The 25,342-nt window shown below is 49.1% G+C and overlaps 8 protein-coding genes across 8 annotated transcripts; 2 read left to right on the top strand and 6 right to left on the bottom strand.

The window, feature by feature from the left end:
* Positions 1-824: 824 nt before the first annotated feature.
* On the top strand, positions 825-2,309 carry TREMEDRAFT_59396 (uncharacterized protein; the record flags this gene model as incomplete). The annotated part of the gene is made up of 2 exons (XM_007001578.1): positions 825-1,226; positions 1,905-2,309. The coding sequence occupies 2 exons, from the start codon at positions 825-827 to the stop codon at positions 2,307-2,309; spliced, it is 807 nt and encodes a 268-aa protein (XP_007001640.1).
* Positions 2,310-6,092: 3,783 nt separating this feature from the next.
* TREMEDRAFT_59394 (uncharacterized protein) lies at positions 6,093-8,414 on the bottom strand (the record flags this gene model as incomplete). The annotated part of the gene is made up of 5 exons (XM_007001577.1): positions 6,093-7,401; positions 7,452-7,851; positions 7,941-8,078; positions 8,142-8,288; positions 8,342-8,414. 5 exons carry the CDS (start codon positions 8,412-8,414, stop codon positions 6,093-6,095), a joined length of 2,067 nt encoding a protein of 688 aa, XP_007001639.1.
* Positions 8,415-10,090: 1,676 nt separating this feature from the next.
* TREMEDRAFT_25048 (uncharacterized protein) lies at positions 10,091-11,765 on the bottom strand (the record flags this gene model as incomplete). The annotated part of the gene is made up of 2 exons (XM_007000514.1): positions 10,091-11,281; positions 11,361-11,765. 2 exons carry the CDS (start codon positions 11,763-11,765, stop codon positions 10,091-10,093), a joined length of 1,596 nt encoding a protein of 531 aa, XP_007000576.1.
* Positions 11,766-12,317: 552 nt separating this feature from the next.
* TREMEDRAFT_59392 (uncharacterized protein) lies at positions 12,318-14,044 on the bottom strand (the record flags this gene model as incomplete). The annotated part of the gene is made up of 6 exons (XM_007001576.1): positions 12,318-12,359; positions 12,425-12,461; positions 12,584-12,682; positions 12,948-13,087; positions 13,190-13,659; positions 14,011-14,044. The coding sequence occupies 6 exons, from the start codon at positions 14,042-14,044 to the stop codon at positions 12,318-12,320; spliced, it is 822 nt and encodes a 273-aa protein (XP_007001638.1).
* Positions 14,045-15,186: 1,142 nt separating this feature from the next.
* TREMEDRAFT_37234 (uncharacterized protein) lies at positions 15,187-17,321 on the top strand. The gene is made up of 5 exons (XM_007000820.1): positions 15,187-15,367; positions 15,634-15,781; positions 15,889-16,100; positions 16,146-16,816; positions 16,914-17,321. The coding sequence occupies exons 1-5, from the start codon at positions 15,303-15,305 to the stop codon at positions 17,018-17,020; spliced, it is 1,203 nt and encodes a 400-aa protein (XP_007000882.1). The 5' UTR covers positions 15,187-15,302; the 3' UTR covers positions 17,021-17,321.
* Positions 17,322-17,465: 144 nt separating this feature from the next.
* Positions 17,466-19,059, bottom strand: TREMEDRAFT_59390 (uncharacterized protein; the record flags this gene model as incomplete). The annotated part of the gene is made up of 2 exons (XM_007001575.1): positions 17,466-18,319; positions 18,555-19,059. The coding sequence occupies 2 exons, from the start codon at positions 19,057-19,059 to the stop codon at positions 17,466-17,468; spliced, it is 1,359 nt and encodes a 452-aa protein (XP_007001637.1).
* Positions 19,060-19,473: 414 nt separating this feature from the next.
* TREMEDRAFT_12801 (uncharacterized protein) lies at positions 19,474-22,112 on the bottom strand (the record flags this gene model as incomplete). The annotated part of the gene is made up of 5 exons (XM_007000340.1): positions 19,474-19,545; positions 19,785-20,784; positions 20,884-21,554; positions 21,624-21,847; positions 21,956-22,112. Coding segments are annotated over 5 exons (2,124 nt in total), but the record flags the coding sequence as incomplete, so codon positions are not given.
* Positions 22,113-22,847: 735 nt separating this feature from the next.
* On the bottom strand, positions 22,848-24,883 carry TREMEDRAFT_24534 (uncharacterized protein; the record flags this gene model as incomplete). Its single annotated transcript, XM_007000448.1, has 5 exons — positions 22,848-23,173; positions 23,215-23,375; positions 23,422-23,544; positions 23,634-23,936; positions 24,051-24,883. The coding sequence occupies 5 exons, from the start codon at positions 24,881-24,883 to the stop codon at positions 22,848-22,850; spliced, it is 1,746 nt and encodes a 581-aa protein (XP_007000510.1).
* Positions 24,884-25,342: the final 459 nt, after the last annotated feature.

The raw sequence follows: 25,342 nt of genomic DNA, 5'->3' as shown, positions 1-25,342 counted from the left end.
ATTCCGTAGACATGTTGAGCAACCCGCTTGATGGGGATAAATTGTCACGAACTACGTCGTGACACCTCGATTATTCCACCAACAATGACCCTCCTTTGACCATCAAAACCCCCATCACGTCTTAACCTTTTTACTCTACACGTAACTCAGGACTTCTGAGACCAAGTACGGCGAAGTTAGACGGAGTTAGGCTAGGTAGGGACAATGGGAGCAGAAGTACGGCGAAGATAGACGGAGTTAGGCTAGGTAGGGACAATGGGAGCAGACAACCGGAGAATAAGGTATACGGGGGCCTGGAGCACAAGGACAACGAAGTATGGCAAAGTTAGACGGAGTTAGGCTAAGTAGGGACAATGGGAGCAGAAGTGCGGCGATGTTAGGCGGAGTTAGTCGAAGGAGGAAGAGGATGGCCGAGGGCTCGGGGAAGTTGGACGAAGTGCGTTGAAGTACGTCAAAGCGCGAGAGGGTTGGATGAACGTCTAGGAGGAGTAGATAATATTAGCTGAGAAGATCGCTGAAGTTCTTCAGCGATCCTTGATTGTTGTCAGTAGTAAAAGACAGATAGAGATAGCTATAAATCAAGATACATCGCCATCAGTAGATCAAAACCCTAGTTAGAGTAACTACGCCGAAGTACGCCGTAGTTACACCCCTTTCGACGTCTGCGCCCTCCTGGTTGGGTGAGACATCGACTCAGAGCGTGAAGTTAGCCGAGGTTCGTCGACCGTCGGTCTATTAAGAAGTAGTTGTTCGACGGCCGTGACAGTATCAAGGATCGCTCCTACCGACGACCCGTGCGAACCTCGGAGAAGTACGAAGATAATATGGAACCAGAAAGAAGAATTACACGAGGCATGAGTAGGGATGGAGACAGGATGGAGGAGAACGAGAGGAGAGCATTGGAGGAGCTTAGCAGAGCAATGGGGCAGGACCTTGGAGTTGAGGATAGTGTGGGGGGGTCAATTCAAGGAGATGAGTTCGTTCCACCGGTGCTTTCTAACCCTCCTTCTCCTCCGTCTAATGCTCTCCCACCTGTGGGATCCCCACTTGGATCAGACCAAACCCCACGCCCAAGAGAAAACACTGGAAGTACGGCGAACTTGGGAGAAGAAGGAACACAAGGGGTGGTGTTGGCCTTGATGCAGATGGTGGCGAATATGAACAAAGACATGATGGAGGAGAGAAGACGTAGGGAGGAATGGGAACAGAGAAGAGAAAGGGATACAGTGGGCGGGATTGCAGAAGGGATATCAGAAGGGGTGAGGTACGCCATGGGACGGCAAACTTCGGCGACCCCAAGCGTAGTGGGCGAACAACGGAAAGGGATAAAGCTACCTAACCCAGACCTATGGAGAGGAGATCGGAACAAGTTAACCGCCTTTCTGTCTGAGTGCGACGTACACTTCGAATTGAACTCTCATCTTTTCCCCGACGACACTAAGAAAGTCTTTTTCATGATCTCTCATCTACGCGAAACACCTCTTCTTGCAGTGCAGCCCGATCTATCCAAAAGACCTCTTCCTGAGTACCTCACGACACACGATCAGTTCGTTAAGTACCTCAAGACTAACTTTGGTGATCCAGACGAAGAAGGAACTGCGGCCCGACAACTTAACGACCTCAAGCAAACCGGGTCTGCTTCGGACTACTTCTCCGCCTTTCAGCGACATGTTGCGATTCTCAAGTGGTCTGATGATGGAAACCTAGTTGACCGAGCCAAGAAAGGACTAAAATCACACCTTCTAGATGAAATCGCAAGACACGGTAGATCGTTTGGGACTGTAAAAGAGCTATTGGAGTTTGTGATTCCCTTGGACAACCGCCTGTGGAGGAGACAAGTGGAGAAGGAGGCAGAGAGGAAAAGGGAAGGAGGGATAAGGACAACGACAGTGGTGGAAAGTCAGAGGACGGAGAAGAAAGAAGAGAAGAAATGGGAAAAGGGGCAACCTTCGGCGCAGGGTGGTGCCCAGGCGGCTATGAGGTCGACGGTGGTAAAGAGTACACCGCCAAACATCGACGAAGTTCGCCGAAGATGGCCTAGGCCGAGCTCCGATCTGAGGGAGACAAGGAGGAAGGAGGGGAAGTGTACCGAGTGTGGTGAAGCAGGACATTGGCTGAAGGAATGCCCTGTAAGGGAGGCTAAGGTTAAGGTTGGACTGTTGCCTCCATGGGGGGAGAAGTTCGGAGAACGTGGTGGAGGATCGGGAGGGAACGCAGTACCTCTCGGACAGAGGAGGAACTTGAATGCGGTTGGAGGAGAAGTAGATTTGGAAGAGGACCAGGGAAAAGAAGAGGACCTGTCGCAGTAGGCGAGGCTCGGCGGGTCCGCCATATTCTCTCGGCCACCATTCCCAAACCCATAAAAGAAACACAGCTGATGGAGCCAGAGGATTGTGAATACAAAAATACACCACTCAGTACCCCTTGTTCATGCAATGTCGATAATCATCTCCTCATCCCTTCCGTTTCCAGAGATCAACCTAAATCGGACATTTTCATTAATGGAATGAAGCTAACTACGCTCTGGGACACCGGGGCTACTTGTTCATATATAAGTCCTAGAGCGGCGACGAAGATAGGCGCAGAAAGGAGACAATATCAGGTGAGCGTACCCGTTCACATGTTCGACGGCTCGGTGAGTGTCGCTGGACCCATCACCGAGTTTGTCGAAGTCGGATTTAGTTTGACGAAGGACGCCGAAGTGCGATCTGTTTGTCTCGATGTAACAACGCTCTGCGACGCAGATGTTGTGATAGGGTGGGATTGGATGAGGAAGGAAGGGGTTGTCCTTGATGGAAGAGACAACTCGGTGAAATTTCCCATCCCAGCCTCACCAAGTGCGGCGAAGTTAGCGGCCATAGGGCTGCCGACTCCGACGGACGCGATAGATCTCCGAGACAAAGATGACCAGGATGAACTGAGTCCGGAGGAACAGGAGGAATTGTATCAGGTGGTTCCTGAACAATACCACTCGTTCATTGATGTTTTTAACCCAAGGAAGGGAGGTGAAGAATTACCTCCCTCGAGGGGCTATGATCTGGAGTTTGATCTTAAGGAGGGGGCGAACCTGAAGGTTGCTCCACTCTACTCGCTTGGAGAAGATCAGAGAAGTGCGCTGAGAGACATCCTAGATCGCGAAATATCGGCCGGAAGAATTCGACCCAGTAATTCGCCCTATGGATCACCGATGTTCTTGGTACCGAAGAAAGCAAAAGGTCAATGGCGAATGGTCATTGACTACCGAAAGTTAAACGAAGCAACGATACCCGACGCCTATCCACTGCCTCTGATCGGTCAGATAACCGAAGAGCTAGGAAAAGCGAGGTACTTCAGCAAGTTAGATCTGATTGGAGCTTATCAACTCCTACGGGTAAAGGAAGGACACGAACACCTGACGGCGTTCAGAACTCAGTACGGTATGTTCGAGTCTCTTGTTGTTCGAGATGGTCTGCGAAATGCTCCTGCTGTATTCCAGCATTTCCTAAATGAAAGCTTCAGAGAACTGTTGGGGAAAGGAGTAGTTGTCTATATAGATGATATACTCATCTATGGTCAGACGTTGGAAGAATTGAGAGGAACTACGGCGAAGGTATTCGAAGTTCTTCGAAGGTCGAATCTGTTCGTCAAGGCTAGTAAGTGCGAGTTTGAAAAGGACTCGGTAGTCTTCTTGGGTTTTGTGGTCTCACGGGAGGGAGTTTCTAGTAATCCAGAGTACATCGACGCTGTTGTGTCTTTTCCCCGTCCCAAGAACCTAAGAGAGAGCAGAGGATTTATGGGAGTCGTTAGTTATTATCGGCGTTTTGTCCCCAACTTCTCTAGGATTGCTAAACCGATCAATGACCTCACAAGAAAGGATGTACCGTTTGTCTGGGGTATGGAGCAGGAAAGAGCTTTTAAAGAGTTGAAGGATAGAATGTGTAGGGCCCCGGTATTGGCTCACTTTGATCCCTCGTTGAAGACATTACTACAGACAGATGCCTCGTTCTTCGGGTGGGGTTTCATAATATCGCAGGTGAACGAGTTAGGACAAGAACATCCGGTAGCGATCGAGTCAGGAGCGTTTCAAGCGGCGCAGTTAAACTACACGGTAGGCGAGAAGGAACTACTAGCTATCGTTGAGGCTTTCAGAAGAAGGAGACACTTACTGTTACAGGTAGAAACTACAGTTCTCACGGACCACTTGAACTTGACATACTGGATGGAACCGAAGCAGTTAAGCCCGAGGCAGGGCAGGTGGGTCGAAGAGCTTTCTAACTTTAGGTTTAAAATGGTGTATCGACCTGGGAGACAAGCTACACTGCCGGATGGACTATCGAGAAGAGCAGACTACCACTCTGGAAAAGGAAGTACTATGGTGCAGGAGAGCAACCTTATTCAAGGGTTGCCGAAGTTCGACGAACTCGACGGCACTAGCTCTGGGTTACAACACCTACTTCGTGCTTTGCAAGGGACGAAGGAAGTAAGAGAGAGTGACCTTATTAATCCTATGGATTTGGTAGTTGGAATACAGGAAGACGAAGAGGTGGAGGAGGTTAGAGAAGAATTATTGGGGGTAACCTGTGCTAAGTGCTCTCATCCGACATGTCATGATGATGTGCAGGAACCAGAGTCGGTCACCGAACTACGCCGTACCTCGCGGTCTCCCTTAATACTTCGTGGGGGATGGAACTCAAGAGGGTTCCTCACGTTCGATGGTCGAACTTATGTGCCGAACTACGCCGATGCTCGACTAAAGATAATGAAGACGCGGCATGACTCGGTCCTAGCGGGTCACCCAGGCTCAGCGAAGACTCTCGAGCTAGTCCTACGGGACTACGTTTGGGTTGGAGTAAGGAAGGATGTTGAAGATTACATCGCTGGATGTGCGGTGTGTCAGAGAGCAAAGACTAACAGGCAGAGACCCCATGGAGAGCTTAAACCACTGGAAGTGGCTACGAAGCCATGGTCCAGCATTTCGATGGATTTCATTGAAGAGCTCCCGAATTCCCATGGATACAATTCCATCTTAGTAGTGGTGGACCGGTTGACCAAATGGGCCATTTTTATCCCGACTACGACGAAGTTAACCGCAGCCGGCCTATCAGAGTTGATATTGGACTATGTGGTGGCCCAGCATGGGTTGCCAGAGAATATAGTATCGGACAGGGGATCGAAGTTTACCTCCAAGTTCTGGAAGAATTTGACCGATAGTCTCGGAATAAGACTACATCTCTCTACTGCATATCATCCACAGACTGACGGACAGACCGAACGAACCAACCAGTCTTTGGAACTGTATCTTCGAATCTTCACCTCCTATCAGCAGAACGACTGGTCAAAGCTACTCGCTCGAGCTAGCTTTGCTTACAACAACACCCAGCACTCTGCGATAAACAAAACCCCATTCTATGCGAACTATGGATATCACCCTCGTTGGGCTGAAGAGATAAAGGCTAGCGAGGTCGAAGTGCCCGCTGCTACGGTGGTGGTAAAAGATTTGACTGAAATACACAAAGATTGTATCGAAGGAATTGAGAAAGCTAATGAGAAGTACGCCGAAGGATACAATAGGAAACACCGGACTACGCCGAACTTCGCGGAAGGAGACCTAGTGATGCTGTCGTTAGAGAATATTAAGACGAAGAGACCAATGAAGAAGTTAGATGTTAAGCAAAGTGGGCCGTACAAGGTAGTACGGCAGGTAGGTTCTCATGCTTGTAAATTGGAATTACCAGGAACGATGGCAGGTATCCATGATGTATTCCATGTCTCCTTGCTCCGTCCTTATCACCCTCCAATATTTCCTGGTCAGCAAGCTGAGCCACCTGGGCCAGTAGAAGTAGACAATGAGGGAGAGTCTTGGGAGGTAAAGGATATTGTGGACTCTAGAGTAAATAAGAGGTCAGGAAAGTTAGAGTACTTGGTAGAGTGGTTAGGTTACGAAGGAACAGACGATTCAGTATCATGGGAACCAGTGGAGAACGTCGATGGAGCTGATGACATATTGGCGAAGTTCCACGAACTTCACCCTACTAAGCCGAAAGAAGGGCGACTGCGAAGGGCTAGGAGATAGAACGTACTGCATACAACATAGGATTACAGCTACGTACCGCTCACTTGTCCTTACTCTTACCCTTACCTTTTCCTTTTCCTTTCTCCTTCGATCTACTCGGTCCCGCGGGATTGGTGTGGAGGCTACCGATGACCGAAGGTAGGTCGAGAGTCTCAGACGGGAACGCAGTAGAGAGAGAAGCATTCCATGCCCGATTCATAGCCCCAAAGAAGTCACCGAAGTCCTGGACATCTCGAGCAGCTTGCATGCTCGGGGTCCTCCACAGAGAACGTATGGTCCGTAGACACTCGAAGGGAAGACTGAGGAGGTCGAGAGCAGTCTGGGCGGAAGCTGGGACACGAGAATTACTACGGCGACCTAACCAGTCAAGGGACGGTGGTGGCTCATACGCCATAGGAGTGACTAGGAAGGGGGTGTCGAACAGTCTTCGGCGAACATCGGCTATCTCAGTAAGGCTTCGGCGAGAGACGCCCGCTAACCTTGTCCTTGCTTCGTCGTCCAGAGCCCCAGTGTTGACTACATCTACTAACGCCGCAGTAAGATTGTTTAAAGCGTTAGCTTGACGAGAAGAGAAGTCAAGCAGGAGAGATGTATCATTTCGGGCGGCCTCAAGCTGAGTAGTGAGACCGAGGACGAGAGAACGATAAGTGGCGAATTCCTTTTCGTCCTCAGGAATACGGACGTCCAGGGAGATACGAGGGTGGACGAGGGACAACCGGGGAGCAGAGGGACCAGCACGCTGAGTATCTTCATTTTCCACATCACCATCATTGAAGGCAACCTCCTTCTCTTTAGATTTCCCTTTTGATTTCTTTAAAGAAGACTTCGGTGTCTTCTGGGAAGCAGAGGGAGGGGTGACGGGAGGGGCCGCCGAAGCGGCCGGAGGAACGGAAGGACGCCGACTTCGGGTGCTGTGAGCCGGAGGAGAAGCTACCACTGGAGAGGACGGGCGTGGCGCCGAAGGACGAGAGGCCGAAGGACGGGAGGCCGAAGGAGCAGAGGCCGAAGGACGGCGAGAAGACGAAGGAGGAACAGCCGGGAGACGTGATGGGCCGGCCACAGGAGCGAAGGGCGACGGCGACGGAGGCGACGGGCGGAGGTCCGGCGAAGTACGGCGAACCGACCGGAGAGACGAAGACGGTACCCGCGAACGGGGGACAGACGCTGGAGTCTGGGGAGGGGGGAGAGGAGAAGCGTCGAAGGGACGGGGCGGGATGTCCCGGGCAGAGGAAACGGGACAGAAGGAGCAGGGGCCAGACGTGCATGAAGCACAACGGAGGGCCTTGTTGTGTGGCCTGACTGCCTTGAGGCAGGGCCAGTTTGGACGATTATACGTGATAATCTCACGTCTACTAATTAGCAGGAGTAACTTAGGCGTAGTACGAATAGGTGGACTCACCGGCAACGATCACACGCTTCGTCAACACCAACCGCGATCCAACGACCAGGCTCGGACTTCATCTTCTCCCACAAGTACTCTTCTTCCCGCAGTGATCTCTTCACCCGTTTGGGCGAAGGCTCCCCTCTGGGAGAAGGGGGGGGAGCAGCGACAGGGGCGGCGGGAGCAGGACCGGCGGCGGGAGCAGGACCGGCGGCGGGAGCAGGACCGGCGGCGGCAGCAGGAGCGGCGGCGGCAGCAGCGGCGGCAGCAGCGGCGGCAGCGGCGATGGCGTTGGGGGGGGGGAGAACCCCGGAAGAGGAAGAAGAAGAGGAAGAAGAAGAAGAGGAAGAAGAAGAAGAGGAGAGGGAACGGCGTCGTTTCTGGCCCACAATTTGAGCAGGGGGAGGGGCAGGAGCGGCTGCGAGTTAGCAATGTCTTGGAGAGCTAAAGAACAGATAAACAAGGCCAAGTTCGGCGAAGGTGTGAGAGGTTGGACGAAGAACTCACGCTCAGGACTATCTACGTTGTTGTCCTCTACACTAACCGCCACCATATCATCATCCGAGTGTTCCTCTAACTCGGATTCACCCTCCGACACGATTCTATCATCCTCATCACTATAATCACCCCCTTTTCCTTCGAAGTCTGACTGATCGTCCGACTCCGAACCACTGAGCGACTCCTGGTCGGAGGAGGACGGAGACTCACCAGGACGAAAGGCGGGCGTCCTGCGGCGAGGGCTGGCGGCAGGAGGAGAAGCGGAGCGAGGAGGAGGGACATCGCCAGACGGCTCCCCCAAAGAGAGGGTGCCGAGGCCGAGGGAGGAGACTTGGCGAGATCTGTCGCCGAAGGAAACTGAACATCAGCCAAGTCCGGCGAAGTGAGGTAAGTGTCGAGGAATAACTCACGAGCAGACGACACCATACCACCAAAGTTCCTCATGGCGGCGAAAGGGTTAGAGGTGGGAGTAGGAGGGGCCATGACGTTAAAAATACTTAAAGAAATAAAAGATGATTCAAGGTAACAAATCTGTTTTCTAGGTAAGAGAGATAGAAAGTTTTGAAAGCAGATGGGAAAAAGAGAGAAGCTCGGCGAACTGCTCAGTATTTAGTATAATCAAACCTAAATCCTCGTCGTCAACATGCGGCAAACTTCGCGTTTCATCAACAAAAGGCATCGCAGGGACGATCAAAATTCCCACGCTATAGTGTCTCATCTCAATATAAGCGAGGGTTACTTCGACAAACAACGGTGTTGTTCGGCTGCCATTCAGGAAGCGTGTCTCACCTACAAAAGACACAGGGCTTCTTACGGCAAACCTCGACGAAGTTAGGGGAGTCTCATTGTCGGGTTTTGGAGTGAAAGGAGGCCCAACTACGAAGTGCGGCGCAAAGAGCAGAAGGGTGAAAGATGGTCATGGGGAGGGAGAGAATGGGGTACTACGCTGCTAAGTTCTCTTGACACGACAGAGGTGTAATCGCTCACGAGGACGTTCGCGGCTAAAGAAGGGGGCGACTGTCACGAACTACGTCGTGACACCTCGATTATTCCACCAACAATGACCCTCCTTTGACCATCAAAACCCCCATCACGTCTTAACCTTTTTACTCTACACGTAACTCAGGACTTCTGAGACCAAGTACGGCGAAGTTAGACGGAGTTAGGCTAGGTAGGGACAATGGGAGCAGAAGTACGGCGAAGATAGACGGAGTTAGGCTAGGTAGGGACAATGGGAGCAGAAGTGCGGCGATGTTAGGGGAGTTAGTCTAAGTAGGGACAATGGGAGCAGAAGTACGGCGAAGTTGGACGGAGTTAGGCTAAGTAGGGACAATGGGAGCAGAAGTGCGGCGATGTTAGGCGGAGTTAGTCGAAGGAGGAAGAGGATGGCCGAGGGCTCGGGGAAGTTGGACGAAGTGCGTTGAAGTACGTCAAAGCGCGAGAGGGTTGGATGAACGTCTAGGAGGAGTAGATAATATTAGCTGAGAAGATCGCTGAAGTTCTTCAGCGATCCTTGATTGTTGTCAGTAGTAAAAGACAGATAGAGATAGCTATAAATCAAGATACATCGCCATCAGTAGATCAAAACCCTAGTTAGAGTAACTACGCCGAAGTACGCCGTAGTTACACCCCTTTCGACGTCTGCGCCCTCCTGGTTGGGTGAGACATCGACTCAGAGCGTGAAGTTAGCCGAGGTTCGTCGACCGTCGGTCTATTAAGAAGTAGTTGTTCGACGGCCGTGACATAAATACCCCCTCCAAACAGGTTGTTCCCCACCTATGGATCTTGTGTCAATCCAGTCAGTCCCAGCCTGACATCTTGCAGTCCCCTCAGTCCCCTCAGTCCCTTGTCACCCTCTGTATACTCCTCAAGCTCTACGAGCCAGAGACAAGTATTGGGTTACAGCCCCATTCCAGTCACCTTGCCTACCCTCGGGGGATTAGACCCCGTCCGTGACAAAACACGTGTTTGAATATGGAAAACATGCTACTGATCAATACACACCCGCTACTGATTGAGAAGTGTACGCCACTGATGAAGAGTACTTGTGGTAACCGGAGAACGGACCAACCACCAACCGGAACGACTTTTTACCCGTAAAGTACAAGAATTCTGACCGTGCTACTTTACTTCACATGCATCATATGGATTCAAACTCTTCAAGCAATAGTAGAGGGACCCGCAGAGCACCTCCTGGAGGCAGGGGAAGCACGTTGCTTCCCTTTCGACTTACCAGCCAGCGCAGCCGTTTTCTTCTTCATCCTAGATTCCTGCTCTGCCTTCTTTCTTTTGGCAAGTGCTTCTACATTCCGCTCCTGGTACTCCGGGTCAAAGACTTCACCATCTTTGTAGATCGCACGCTTCCTACTTCCCCTGGCTTCCTTATCCAATGTCATTGCTGCCCGCATGTCCTTCACCTCCCTATCCTTAAATGCACAATCCGCCAATGACTCTTCCAATCCCTTCCTTGCCTTCTCAAATGCCTGTTTTGGATCCAGCACACCCTGCCGGATAAGAGACGAGTATTTTCGGAGGCGCTGATAGTTCCGTGGGGTTTCAAGATCAGGTGAAGAGCCTTGTGGAGGAGGTGTGGTCGGAATAGGGGGAATAGATGAAGTAGGTAGATCGACCGCACCCATGACTTCAGGATCCAGTGGCCACAATCCTGCTTTCCGCCAAGCTGCCTTGATCTGATTATCCTGCATCGTTCCCTTCCACGCTACTTGATGCCATCTCCAAAACATCCCCTTCGCTGCTCGAGATAAACAACTCCCACGTTGATAATCATCCAGTTGGTTGAAGAAGGTGCGCTTGAGGTGATTGAAGAAATCTACATCCAATGGTTGGAGTTCTCCTGTCAATCCAGCTGGAAAGATGATGACAACAATGTTCCTACTCCAACACAATTCAAGGAACTCGACTTTGACATGGGGGTCCGCTCCATCAAGGAAAAGAAGTCGTCGGCAGTGAGGGGGAACATGGTCACGAGTGGCTGGATCAAAGACATCGGTCAACCACTTTTGACAGATATAGGTATTGCTCCAACCTGATTGTGTTACCATCCCCTTTTGTACTATGTCTGGTTCCCTCACTTGAGTCCAAGCTGGCAGAACCTGTCCCATTCCTTGATAGATGATCGTTGGTGGTACCTGAGGAGCATTGATGTCGACTCCAATGCAGGCAATAGAGGTGATGTGTTCACTATTGGGTCCGACAGCTTGTGTATTACGTTTGTGTGCTCGAGGAGTTACACGTCGAACTCTGCGCTCATATGAGAGATCAAAACCCGATTCATCCATATTGAACATGCAGTGAGGGGGATAGAGTCCGGAGTCGATAACACGCTTTACCTGTTATATATCAGCAAATGACCAAGACTACTCCAAGATCAGATTCTAGACATAGAAATGGGATCATAGAGGAGCTCACCAGGGAATACCACGCTTTTCTTGTCTCTGGTTTGTCTGCTCGAAGTCTAGAAAGCTCTTGGTATGTGTTGTATTGAGAGGAGAGACGATCTCGATGACGAAGGAGGAAGCGTGAGGTCCAATTTTGACCAAGTGACCGTCCTACCGCAGCTTCTGCAAGCTCTTTCACAAACCGAGGGGTAAGAAGGGTTCCACGATTGGCATACTCATTGATTTTGTTGATAAGTCTGTATTCTTGGGGGATGGAGAGGGCTCGAGCGACATTGTTCCCTCGGGGGGAGTGAACTCCTTTGAAGCGGTTGTACAGGGTGGTTTTTGGGATGTTGTAGCGAAGTGAAACACTGGCAAAACTCTCAGAGGGATGCTTTTTCTTGTAGCGGGATGCAGCAAGCAAAAGATCAGGCATGTTTGTAGTAGAAGAGAGAAAGCATCATTCATATATCATGTGAAAGGACGTTCCGATTGGTGGTTGGTCCGTTCCCCGGTTACCACGAGTACACATTAGCGATGAGGAGTACGCACTAATGGTCAGAGGTTTCATCTCTTTCAGCAGTGCGGACGACTCAACTGAGAGAACCAGAAGGAAAACCACTCTACTATGCATATTTAGCCTATATTCGAACCTCTCGAACCTCTATCGAACCCGCAGGACCGAACCAGGTATTTTTGGGTCAAAATCTGCATAATGTGGGCGCTTAAGAAACACCCTCTGAACCCCCTGAAAGATCAGAGCTCATCTAATTCCCAGGCCTCAAGATCACTTCTCGCGGCTCCTTTATTCGTCTGACTTTTCAATGGGTTTTCAGCCTTTGATGAGGAGATCTCTTCTGGGGCTTCTAGGATGAGTCAGAGGCTTCTGAAAATTCGTTTAAAACACTGCTTTTGATACAGGGTTTCCTCAGAATCTCCTCAGGGTTTCCCCCCTCAAAGTAGGAGAGGAGAGGAAGGAGTTTTAGGCTCAGTTTGGAGGATTTTGTCTATAAATAGTGGTTCTAGCTCTCTGTTTGTTTCTCTGTCTCTCTGATCAATTGTCATCTTTGATTTCAACTCTCTACTCTAACTTACTGTTGCCTTTAAGACTGTTTGAGACACGCCATTGCGGCTTCATCATCATCAGTCCTATATTTGTGACAGAGGGGGAGTTTGACAAGTACCTTGGTTCTTCTGTAGCGTGGACAAACAAGAGACAGTACTTATGAGCATCCAAATTGGGCTGCTACCGACCGGTATGACTGAATTTGACAGGCAGCCGCAATTGCTCCCCTTTTGGATGGCAAAAAGTTCACTCCAGGCATTGTGAGGTGTTCCATGACATCCTGGACCCTACTATATCTCTTCTTAAGATGCATTGAATTGTCATTTACAACTCTAACTTCATTTTTTACTAACTTCCTACCTGACTAACTCTGTCCTCAACAAAGTCAGCCTCCTAATACCCTTGTGGGTGGTGAAGTTTGTGGGAGCAGGATTGTTGATGGCAAACTGATGTCCAGAGGAAAGTTGTTTGATGGGAAGGAAGTGATTGCGTGACAGGAGGTCAGAATTGTGAGCATGGCACATGGCTACAGAAGTCAGGCAATCAGCTCACATCAGTCTCTCATCACCTGTAGACTGCCTCATGCCTCTGTTGCCCTCTGAAATAGAGGCTGGGGCAGCTGTGAGTCCCTGAGAAGAGGGATAGTCAAAGTCATAAGGAGGTAGGGCCTGGGACTGAGACAGGAGCTGGAACTGGATATCAGTGGATCTCCTCTCTCACTCTTTCCCAAAGCTTCTGTCCTTCATGTCAAAATTTCATTCCTGGGGAGTGAGGAGTGAATGAATAGGACATACCAGGTTACGGGCATATGGGTTTTCCTGCTCTGCCAGCAATTCAAGGGCGTACAATTTGAAAACCTCAGCTTCCTCTCTATGATTACACCACCAAGTCTGAAATTTGTCAACACCATTGTCAAGGTCACAGAGTGTCTTTCTGAAATCCTCGTCTGTCTTAACCATATCAATGCCAGATACTAAACCACAAAAATCAACAGTAATCTCGCTTAACGCAATCTCATACTTTCGATCAATGGTCATGTTTTCAGGTTTGGGTTTATCCAAGTCGTCCCTGTCCCAATCTGTCTGCAGACTGCTCACATTTCCTGAGAGCACAACACCCAGGACCTCTCTTGTCCACTTTGCCAAGTCATCCTTTAACCCCTTCAAGGCTAAGGTCGGTCTACTTCCGTCGTCCAGGCGAAACTCTCTTTCAAACGAGAAATCCGTAGCGTATTCCGCGGAAGCATATACAAGCATCTCTTCTGCTAAGATATTGCAGATGTTCAGTACAAGGGGGACAGAAAGAAAACTGGATAGATGACATTAGGGAGTCTGGGATAGGACCCGACAATTGGACAGATATTTGTTTCTGGTTTGCTTGATTACCTGTCTCCTTAGGTTTGCGCCATTACCAAAGATTATCTGGCCTTTCATTCCATCTGAGCGCTTCAAGTGGTAGAGCATACGGCTGTGAAGATAGAGGGTTGTAAGCGATTTATTGAAAGAAGGCCCGGTCTCCTCAGGAAAGAGGTTTTTTCCATTGACCCACGCTACATTCGTCATCTTTGCCAGCTAGGTCAACGTGTGCTGGTACATCGCCCAGTGAATTTACGCACCTTTCAATGCTTCATCTACTTGTGGTAGAACCATATTGATCATTGTCAAGATTGTCATTAAAAGCGAGGCCAAAATTTCGCTAGTCACTTGTCCCCTCAAAACTGACCCATGTGAGCTTCCTTGACAACACTCCAGTTGGCTCAAAACGGTCACATCGCTTTCAACTCCGGAGGGGTCATTTTCTACTAACAAAGGAGGAATGGAGCTCGGAATCTAGGCGGAATCAGGGTCCTGCGGCCGCTCGATGTGATAATGTCAGGACCTGGGATATTCAATGTGCATTGAAGCTAACATCTCAAGATGTTGTCCAAACGACCACTTCATTTTATACTGTAAGGAATTATTCATGCTTGGGAGGGAACACAACGGAGTAGTTTGTCGTGTTGGCAGTACCTACCGACCGCCATAATTGCACGGCAACGAATCAAGATTCTCTCCGCTGGGTCTGGAATGTCTTTCTGATATCGAGTTTAGGATTCTACGCCAGCCCTTTTCTTTCTTGGATGCTTGTTTTGTGATCAAATTACTCCCTCTGAGCAGATTTAAATCCAAACGAGCGCATCTCCAGATGCGGCGATGGGTGGCATGTCTCAAGTTGCGAGGTGGGATGAGATAATCCTCCTATCTTTGGCAATGCCATTGCTTAGTTAAAGAGGATGACCGGTTGACACACTATAAGTGATGGCGTAATCCGATGACAGACAACTGTGAGTATCAGCAAGAGAACTCTGCAGTATCAAGCAATGCAAGTGGGAAAGCCATGTAGCTGTCCCGTATAGCAGGGGAGGTTTAGAGCTCGACTGAGTGATCTTCACGTCCTGACCTCAAGCGTGTGAAGCTTGGATGTTTGTAAGTTTATAGCACCAGGTGCAGCCCTATATGGTAGTCTTCATCCACTAGAAGAACACTGCTATAGATTTTGGGACATTTTAAAGTGCTCAAGAGGAACCCTCAAAAAGGATTGCCGCATACTCGTACTCGTACACACGAAGGGTGAATGCGTGGCGGAGTGTGGCACTGTGGATGCAGGATGACTTCAAGTGCCACACTCGTGAAAATGCCACACCGTCACGGAATGACAGAAAAGCGGACAGCGCCGATCACGGGCCAAGTGCGATGGCGTGAGCGAGCGAAACGTACGACAAAAAAAAGTTCCGGCGCCTTCTCCCCTCCCTCTAATACTGACATACTTACTGCCAAATTTATCTTCGTTCCTCTATCACATACTTGCTTCTACATCCATCTAGACGAGTCTCATATCCTTTTATACTACTATCATCAACGACTCGCAATGACTGGTATCGTCAACGGAAATGCCAACGGCGGTAGTGTCTCTCACGAGCTCGCTCCTGGACAGTGAGTCGATAATCCCACTTCCCCTCGCACGTTCACTCCGGAGTATAACGTCTGATCCATTCTCGAGAGTACACGCGAGCTGACATTGATTCTCTACTGTCCCCGCTATCCACACCCTCATCTTGCTAATCTTTCGCCACCTGTCCCACCTTTGGTCACTTCTTTTCCGGATCCCCCGTCCACCGCTTTGACGCTCGGAACAACACAAAACTCCCTGCCTCGCAACCGTGTTCACCCTCTGCCTCAAATTCCTCACCGAACCCCAGCTTCCTCTTCACCTCCGAGTCTGTGGGCGAGGGTCACCCTGACAAGATCTGCGACCAAGTCTCAGATGCCATTCTCGATGCGTGTCTCGCTCAGGACCCCTTTTCCAAGGTAGCCTGTGAGACGGCCTCGAAAACTGGTATGATCATGGTCAGTGCACACGTGTTGATCCCCTCTTGTTTCAATCACTTGCATCTTATATCGCCATCGTCGGTGTCATAATACTCCGAGAAGTTGGGGCAGTGGCTGAACATCAGGTCTTCGGTGAGATCACCACCAAAGCTCAGGTCGACTTTCAAAAAGTCGTCCGTCAAGCGATCAAACACATCGGATACGACTCTTCTGACAAGGGGTTCGATTACAAGACCTGCAATGTGCTCGTTGCCATTGAACAACAATCGCCTGATATCGCTCAAGGTCTCGACCATGGTAGCTTGGAGGACATTGGTGCCGGTGACCAAGGTATCATGTGTGTACCCATACATTGCCCCTTTGAAACATGCTGATCCTGAAGGTTCGGCTATGCTACGGACGAAACTCCCGAGATGATGCCCCTGACCATTATGCTCTCGCACAAGCTCAACGCCGCAATGGCCGCTGCTCGTCGTGACGGCTCTCTGCCATGGCTTCGGCCCGACTCGAAAACTCAGGTTACCGTGGAGTACAAGAAGGATCCATCCGGTGCCGTCATTCCCGTTCGTGTCGACACCGTTGTCATCTCGACTCAGCATGCCGAAGAAATCTCCACTGAGGATCTACGAAGCGAAATAATGGAGAAGATTGTACACAAAGTCATTCCCAAGAACCTACTCGATGACCGCGTCGTCTACCACATCCAGCCTTCAGGACGTTTCGTCATCGGTGGCCCTCAAGGTGATGCCGGTCTTACCGGAAGGAAAATTATCGTCGACACGTACGGCGGCTGGGGTGCCCACGGTGGCGGTGCTTTCTCGGGCAAGGACTTCAGCAAGGTCGATCGTTCGGCTGCTTACACTGCTCGGTGGATCGCCAAATCACTCGTAGCCGCTGGTCTCGCACGTCGATGCCTCGTTCAGCTGTCTTACGCCATTGGTGTTGCCGAACCTTTATCCATCTACGTCGACACTTACGGTACCGGTACCAAGCCTGACGCGGAGTTGGTCCATGTGATCCGCAACAACTTTGATCTTCGTCCCGGTGTGATTGGTGAGTCGCTGTCTTCCTTTTTCTCAGATGGTAGAATCATCAGTGTTATCATGTCTTGTATTTTCGGTAATCCCACTACTCAGAAGCTGACATTTAGTCCGCGACTTGAACCTACAGAACCCAATCTACTTTAAAACGGCTTCATACGGTCACTTTGGTAACCCCGAGTACACTTGGGAACAGCCTAAGAAGCTCGTCTTTTAGGCGGTTTCCTTGATCACATTTTCGCCTTCTTGTCCCCCCTTCCCCTTCCCCTTCCAAAATGGGTAACCTCTGGTCCCATGCGCGAGTTCCACCTCGTGTTCGCCCTCATCTCGATTTGCATCATCATTGATACCCACATACGATTCCCATTTTGTTTCAAGCATCATACCCATAGTGATGTCCTCCTTCCGGTCTTTGGCTAGAGGGGGAAAAGTAGAAGTTTCAGGTAGAGGTTTACGGTCCGGATTAGAGTCCGGTAAAGTTGTTTGGTTGTTATGAATGCGCTCAACCGCCACCATGTTACGATTGCTGATAGAAAATACTGATTTTTTCAAACTTGAGAATTGTGAAAGCATACTACAAGCTACACTGATACATGCATTGTACATGAATGCCACATGTCACATGATATGTGCGACTTATAAAATATTGTTGATCTAATTGACTATTTTGACCGATTGAGTCGATCGGCCATAGCCTGAGCGTTGGCGGTACTTTGAGCTATGTTAGCTTGAGCAGTTATAGGATCGACGAATTTGACCTTTGTATCTTTTTCTTTTCCTTTCGGAGCGCTAGTCGTTGCTCCATCACGTAAAAACCATTTTCTCATAAAGTTTCCCAATGTCCTTTTTTCTTTTTTGGTTTCCGTTTTCGTTTCCGTTTCAGTGGATTTTGAAGTTTTATCACCACCCGATTCCTTTTTTTCCTTTTCTTTTCGTTTCTGTCTTTCCTTTTCTGTTTCCTTCCCCTCCTCTTTCCCTTTATCTTTAGATTCACCTGACTTTCTAGCTTCAAGCTTAACTTCTGCTTTAATTCTCTCCCAATCCTTTGCACTCAACCTGACGTAATCTTTACCTTGTCTTTTCAATGATCCCTTCAACCTTTCCCCCTGCTCTGTGCGATCCGCATCAAAATTCTTCCTCCATTTTTCAGCCTTCTCTTTACCTTCTTCATTCTCAATTTTCAATTGTTTCTTCTCTATCTCCGCCGCAGCTTCTTTCAACCTGAAAATAGTCTCATCTCGCATTTCGACTTGACGTCGTTTCAATTCGTTACTGAGCCAAGCGGATCCTGTCAGTAAAGCCTCAGCTGGTGTGGGAGCGGGAAGTGGAGGTTTAGCATCGTAAGCCGCTTTGAGGATTTGACCAAGGATTACTATTGTGAAAAGGACAGAGAAGATTAGGATGATGAGAGAAATGGTAGTATCGGGATCGGAAGGATCGTACCATCCTCGAAAAACTCCTTGACGTAAAGCTGTCAGATGGGAGTTGGGATCGGTTGTGGGGACAAGGATTGAAGCTATGTGAGTTAGTTATGATTCGTCATTTCGATATATACAATGACAAGCAAAGAGATATAGAGATTTATTTGGTATCACCTTAACGCTCGTAGTAGGGTGTTTGCGTAATCAAGGATAGAGAAGTGTTCGTGAAAAAGGGTTCACGAGTCGTACACTGGGAATTGGAGAGAGGCATGTAAGTCTGCCGAGATGGGAAATTGATGAGAGAGAAACGGGAATGATCAGAGGACATACCTTGACCTGGACCTCCAATGAGTCTCGAGCCCACCATTCCTCTTTCCACACCACTCCCTAAGCCGGGTAACCTATCAATTCCTCTCCCCTGACCATTCACACCCACCCCAAAAGGCATACCACCTATCCCAATGCCTGGTACACCAACTCCTGGACTTGCCCCAATACCCTGGACTGGCAATCCTCCTACTCCCTGTACTGGTAATCCCCCAACTCCTTGCATCGGCATACCCTTCATTCCAAACATCCCCGGAGGTACCCTCCCCACACCTGGTATCCCACCAACAGGACCGACCATCGGTCTACCTGGACCTCTTCCCATTCCCGGCATATTCTTTCCTGGTGAAGGACGAGCGGCTTCACCGCCTTCTCCAACGGACGGTTTCTCACCCATAACCCAACTGATCACTTCTCCTGCTCCTTCTGGCCAAAGAAGGAGAAACCCTACTATTCCCCCAGAGACAAGCATGACCCATGTTGTCTGCCATAACTCTTGACCTGACATCAGGAGTCACTCTTACGAGGTTTCCTAACGCTTTGGGTCGTTCTAGTAAAGAAGACTAGTACACTGGTTGGTCAGCTACCCCCAACTCTCAAACAAGTTTGTGACTGTGGGGTTTTCTCTTTGCTCACCAGGAGCGAATGATGGAGGAATTTTGAGCGATACGGGTAATTTATTGAAAATGAGGTAGGACTGAACGAGGACGAGAGTCAGTATATGGCTGTAACATCAAATGAAAGGATGCACTATGGGTATAGGAGAAGAAAGGATGTCAAAGATGAGTGTGAGATGGAATGAGGATGAATTATACTATGCATGTTCATCTATCTGATAGATGTTATTTGTATGCGTTTTATGTATTTTGAAAAGCTTGCCATCTTTTCATCAGCTGAGCAAAACGTGAAAGGTAATAACTGACGCTTCGTTGAGGGTCCCGAACGCCCCATTTGCAAGCATACGCTGTTCTAATGTTGTCTTTCCCGCGTCGAGCTGGTAGTCAGTATATGTCACACATTCCTGTGTCAAAATTGGATCGCACACATCCTGCCCCCCGGGCCCAAATGTAGGTGTCTGTATTCTGTTCCTCAAAGCAACGAGGCAGCTGAGAGACTACGCGATGGGGAGAGAAGACAGTGCTACGGTGGGAAACACAAAACAGGTATATATATAAATAGGAAGAAGAAAGTAATAAGTAGTATAACCAGGAAACGAGCAAAAGATGAACCCACCTTATCGGGATGAAGTCTAGCTATCACTTTCATATACTTGATCTTGACTTGTTTCTCACTGATCAACTCGTGCATCCCAACTTTCAACCCTCCGCTCAACACTTCATCCCATAAAACGACGTCCAAACTCGCTATCAATGCTCTTAAATTATTCTCTTTACCCCCTCTCCACGCTTGAAGTCTCGCATCAATGGTATCTTTCAATCGAAGTCGTTCCTCCTCTTCTGCTTCCTGAGCCGCAGCGACTTTACGCAAAGAATCCACCGCTTTCGATTTGTTCACATCTGCCCCTTCACCCTTTTCTTTCGATACTTTGGCCACACTGGGACCTTTGGCTTTCACAGACGTTTCTCCGTTGGTTTGTGTGGGAGGAGAAGGTTCTAACATTTTCCTACATCGTCTCGCACCTTCCAAAGCTAACGTTCGTATTGACGCTGGGCTCGAACCCATGAGGATTGTATCGAAGGAGAAAACCCTTTCCCAATCTTCCAAAGCGGATTTCCACTTTTCTCCAATTTCCCAAGCTTGGGCACGTTTCATAGTCGCCTTGACAAGCGCTTCTCCCAGCCTTACATCGGCAGCTTCGAGCGGAAGAGGTGCCTCTTTATTCGGATGATACCCCGTACCAATGAGGTCGATGACAATCGTAGAATCTGATACGGCAGAGGTTGATTCCCCCAGTTTTAATCTCGTCGCCGCTCTATTGTTATACAGTGAAATCAACGAAAGATGTCCTTCAGGTAAAAACGAGATGGCAGAGGTGTACGCAGCTTCAGCTTCTGCAAATCGACCAAGTTTGAAGTGTTCATTTCCCTGAGTCTTCTTGGCGGCTGACTGTTGTATTTGGGACGGTGTAGCAGGAACAATTGACCGAGAGGGTAGCTGAGAGGATCTGGACGCCGAAGCGGACGCGGAAGAAGGAATGGGAGTTTTGGGTCGTACTGTTGTCTTTTGCGTTTCCGACAAATCACGAGTTGATTTACCATGTCGGACAGGAGACCTGTATGGTTTGAGATCATCAGAAAATAATAAATCTGTTCGTTCTTTTACGGACAAATATCGCTCCTCTTCCGCCTTTCCTTCTCGTGAGCTGGAGGACTGGCCGTTCGACCTTAACATATCATCAGAAGTCCTGCGACGTCTAAGAGAATCCTCCCTGTCCACTCGTGATGGCTTTTCCGGTGATCGTGTGTGTTGTTCATAATCTTCAGCCTCGGCCATCCATTTAGGTCTCCCTTCTGCACCTTTTGCCTTCCTTTCCTTCGAAGTGTTGGCCTCCATAGCCTTACGTTGTTCCTCATATACCTTGAGAGCTTTCTCTTTGCTACTATTCCAAAAACTGGTAGCTTTGCTGAGAACATCCTGTCCGATAGCAGAAGCTTGTGCCAGTATCTTATCAGTATCGTATTCGCTTCCAGTCTCAGCCTTACGTTCCTCCGGCGTACGCGGCAACACAGTATCTCTCGATGGACCTTGTCTACGACGTCGCCGACGTTCCCTTTCTTCTTCTTCTCTCCTCACTCTTTCTCGGAGAACGATGTCCTCGTCGTCAAACGAGGGAACTTCTTCTTCTGTCTGAACAGCCAGAAGAATCTCCAGAGCAGCTTGAACGTCAAGTCCCGTGGATGTCTGTGCGAGAGCTTGACGAGCTTGTAAGGGCGAAAATCCCATTTCGACTATTTGACCTACGATATGTGGGGGTGGAGATGACGAGCCACGGTCTCCTTGTTTGCGGGGAGAGCTCGTAGATGGGGAGAGGGTTGAGGATTTCTGATAATCGTCAGTCAGAGCCTGTGAACATGATTGGGAGAATGGACTTACGGGTTTGGTGACTTTAACAACTGGCTTAACTAAATCTCCAAGGAGATCATCTTCATCTTCCCCACTTTCGAAATTTGGGAGTGGAGTATGAGTCCTTGATGGTCCACTTGATATCGTAGATGATAACTGATCAAAGTCCCAAGGATCCGCAGCCACAGAATTCATCTTTGGTGAAGCGTTTTGAGGTTTAGATGGTTTTGGGACAGCCAACAGTCCAAAGTCGTCTTCGTCGTCAAGCAGTCCTTGCGGAGTAGAGATGATCTGCACAGTTTGTGGAGTCGGAGAAGGCGTCTTACTGATCACAGATGGTGTTTTAGAAGTAGGTTGTAATATTTTCAAACCATTGAGACCTTCGTGGATAATGTTGTTCGGTTTAGATGAGTGTGAGGTGGTTGAGGATTGTCCCAACTTGTCCCAAAAAGCAGTATGGTCAAACTGAGCCCTTTCGAGTTTATCTTTCCTCTCTTTCTCCTCTGCAGCTACTCTCTGTCTCTCTGCTAAAGAGAGATTCTTTTCTACTCCCGTTGCAGTATCCGGTAGACCGAGAAGTCCACTGAAGGCATCTCCAGTAGCTGGGTTAGGGGACGCGGTGTTGGATGCGAGAGGTGAAGGAGTGAGAGCATTGGGTTTGTTGATTGATTTGGAAGGTAAAGCGGAGGGAAGAGGACTGGGAGCTCGAGAGGTGAATATGGGTGAAGGGACGTAGTTGGGTGAATGGGAGGCGGAAGGTCGGGAAAGGATGTCGAAAGATGATTTCTGCAGAGGTTTGAGAGATGGTTGAGATGGTTGAGAGGGAGCGGTGGAGGTGGAGGTGAGGGAAGAAGTAGGAGAGGACCAATTTAGATCTAAGAGGTCATCCATTGTAAAGTCATTGATGTTGTAGTAAGATACAGAAGGATGTTGATGGGTTGCAGGTGAGTAGTATGGAGTCACTATGGTCTGGGCGTCAAGGCGTGGCACATGGCACTTTCCCCCTGAAGTACCCCAAAAGGCCATGGGTCACATCTTATGGACAATAGGTAGCCTAGCCGAAGTCTAGTGCAAAGTCTCAAGAGGTACAGCGAAATAGAGGGGATGATAATATGATATGCATATGTATCGCCTTACAACAACCCTGTGTCATGTGTATGGACCGATGCCTCATTCCACTTTGGCTTCCAATTTGGCATCCTCATGCTCACCGAAAAATACCACCCTACCGGTCAGCGTAATCCTCAAAGGACCAAGAACGAAAGCTGAGACTCACGTGCAAGTAACATCATCCCTCATCCATCGAGTAATCTTACCGTGCATACTCAACAACTCTCCTCGAAGCTTCCTATCCGCCCCTCCGAGACTGTTCCTGATCAAATGCGTCGCGGCATTCTCATCACCTTCAAACACCCACGCACCTTTTGCTTGCTCGCCTGTTCCTGGTAGGTCTTCAGCGGGATATGGCCTTTCTTCCGTCGAAGGCTGGATTGAAAATTGAGTAGGAAGGTCGGTTTTGGGAATATCGGGATGCGTGGGGTGAGAGAGGTAGGAAGCCATGAGTAAAGTTGCTTCTTCCGAGGTCATTCTATCCCAGACTACTGATTAGAAAGACTCATAACGATGGGAATGAACTCACGACCGTCAGTGGCCATGATGACAAACCGTAACTTCTCCCCAGACTCAGGTTGGAGATGACGATATGCTACCTCTGGACGAGCGGTCACATAGGGAGGAGTAAAATTGTAAGGTCGTTGTTTGCGGAATTTCTCATCTTCAGCGTCAAAAGCGCCCTTGATCCTGTCTCCTTAGCATGTAGAATGAGCATGTCCAGTTGTAGTCTCACTGATTATATTGATTTGTTGTCCACTTGTAGATTGCATCGCCGAACGCTCGGGTAGGTTGAAGGCCTCCTTGCACACGACCATTCTTGATGACGTCCTGTTCGTTAGGATGTTCAGATTGCATCCTGACTTGTCAGCACATTGACTTTATGGCTTACACCCAGGAGTGATAGTCAGTCATGTCAGGGATGGAGTAGAACGTAAGGGAATTTACCTCGTCACTTCATTCGGATTCTCGCCCATCTGATCCTCCGACAAAACATCACATTTCCAAGTACCATCCGGACTTTCCCATCCAGCTACAGCCCGACAATCACCCGTGTTGGCCAGGTACAAACCGTTATTCTCCGCGTCGACAATCGCAGAGATGGCACATGATCCGTTCTCCGCTGGCATAGTCATGGCTACGAACATCTGGCGAGGCGTGGGGAAGGTGTCCTTTACTGAATTTTGAACTTTCAGTAAGGGGAGCATCTTGACGGGTGTTTGACAGATGTTCTCGTCTAGAGAGAGAAATCTGATGTCAGAGTGACAAACCTCATCTTTTCATTCTTTTATGTGTCCTCAATTCTATTAAAAGTATTGATGAGATTATGAGAGGAAGCAATGATAGACAAGTAAGAACACTCACGAGTCTACTATAGTCTGAGAAACATATTCCGGGGTCCATGTATTACTTCTCCCCACCCAAGTCAAAGGGTTTAGATACCCTGCCATGACTTTCCATCCACTCTGACTAGGTAAATACCCCGCTTGTAAAGCACCGAGCTTCAATGCGATCGTCGGATGATGGACCTTCTTCAGTAACTCGCTAGTTGCCCATCCTGCATGTCCGTCAAAGATGGAGAACAACATTAAATCCCTCTTTCCCACTTTCTCCTCAAAAATATCCTCATTCGCTATCCCCTCAGCTTCCGCCTCCAGACTTAACAACTTCCACCAACTTTGATGATCCTGTTTCATGGAATCACCCCGCGGAATGAGATCACTCGCATATCTATCCTCACAAGGTTCATTTGAACCCACCCAATTGGTATCGTATTTCAAAACTGGATTGCCTCTCCTTGTCACTTTAGTAGAGTCCTCATGTGCTTTGAGTTTTTGTTCAGTCTCCTCGTCTGACAATCGGAGGAAAGTATACTGCGCATTACGTCGTTTTGAGAGGTTGAGAGTGAAGGTTTTACCGTATTTCTCTACGGTGGTGACTTCTCTTCCGCTGAGATCGGTGGTCTCCGTACGCCGAACTCGAGTATCGTAGTAATATGCTCCAGCAGCGGAAGTGAGGAGCAGAGCGGCGAGGACTGCATTCCGTCGGACTTGTCTTGGACTGGGAGCGGATGAAGGAGAGGTGTATGGGCGGACGACACGGATAGGGAGTGATGGTGGGCGAGGGAAATGGCGGGAGATTGGGTGGAATGCGTGTGGGTCAGGCAGTTTGGGAACAAGTCTCGAGAGGGGTAGCATGGTTTGGTGAGGAAGGGAAGTGACGAGTCTGGCAGTCTTCTTAGGACATGAGATAAATTAGAGAGAAGAGGAGAAAGGGTGACAAGAAAAAGGTCAATCGTTGAAAACAATAAGTTTTACATACAGAAAACAGAATATTCTCGCTGATCTTCTGACATCAGGGGACATGGATGACAAGATGGAGGGTCGAGGCCCTAGGCCCTAGGCATGGTAGGAGAGCTTAATGACAACAAGTGTCCAAGGCTACCTCGAGATGACAGTCAGTATGGTCAGGACATGCATATTCATACAGCACATGTCTTTCGTTTTTGTACTGTATGTACTTAGTTGACCATAACCTCATGATGTCATGGCGGATAGAGAGGAGCTTGACCAAAGGATGTCAAGATTTCTTCCCGATCGCTTTTCAAGCTCACCTTTGACTGACCTTTCTCTCCTAATACCGGGATCCATCAGCTT

This window comes from Tremella mesenterica (genome assembly GCF_000271645.1).
Source record: "Tremella mesenterica DSM 1558 unplaced genomic scaffold TREMEscaffold_1, whole genome shotgun sequence".
Lineage (NCBI taxonomy): Eukaryota > Fungi > Basidiomycota > Tremellomycetes > Tremellales > Tremellaceae > Tremella > Tremella mesenterica.
This window is presented reverse-complemented; position numbering and strand designations above follow the sequence as displayed.

Excerpts from the sequence above, each read along its gene's own strand:
- TREMEDRAFT_37234 (XM_007000820.1), top strand. The coding sequence starts at position 15,303 with ATGACTGGTATCGTCAACGGAAATGCCAACGGCGGTAGTGTCTCTCAC. Across the intron at positions 15,368-15,633 it reads CACGAGCTCGCTCCTGGACA|CTTCCTCTTCACCTCCGAGT; the intron begins GTGAGTCGATAA and ends ACCGAACCCCAG. Across the intron at positions 16,101-16,145 it reads GCCGGTGACCAAGGTATCAT|GTTCGGCTATGCTACGGACG; the intron begins GTGTGTACCCAT and ends CTGATCCTGAAG.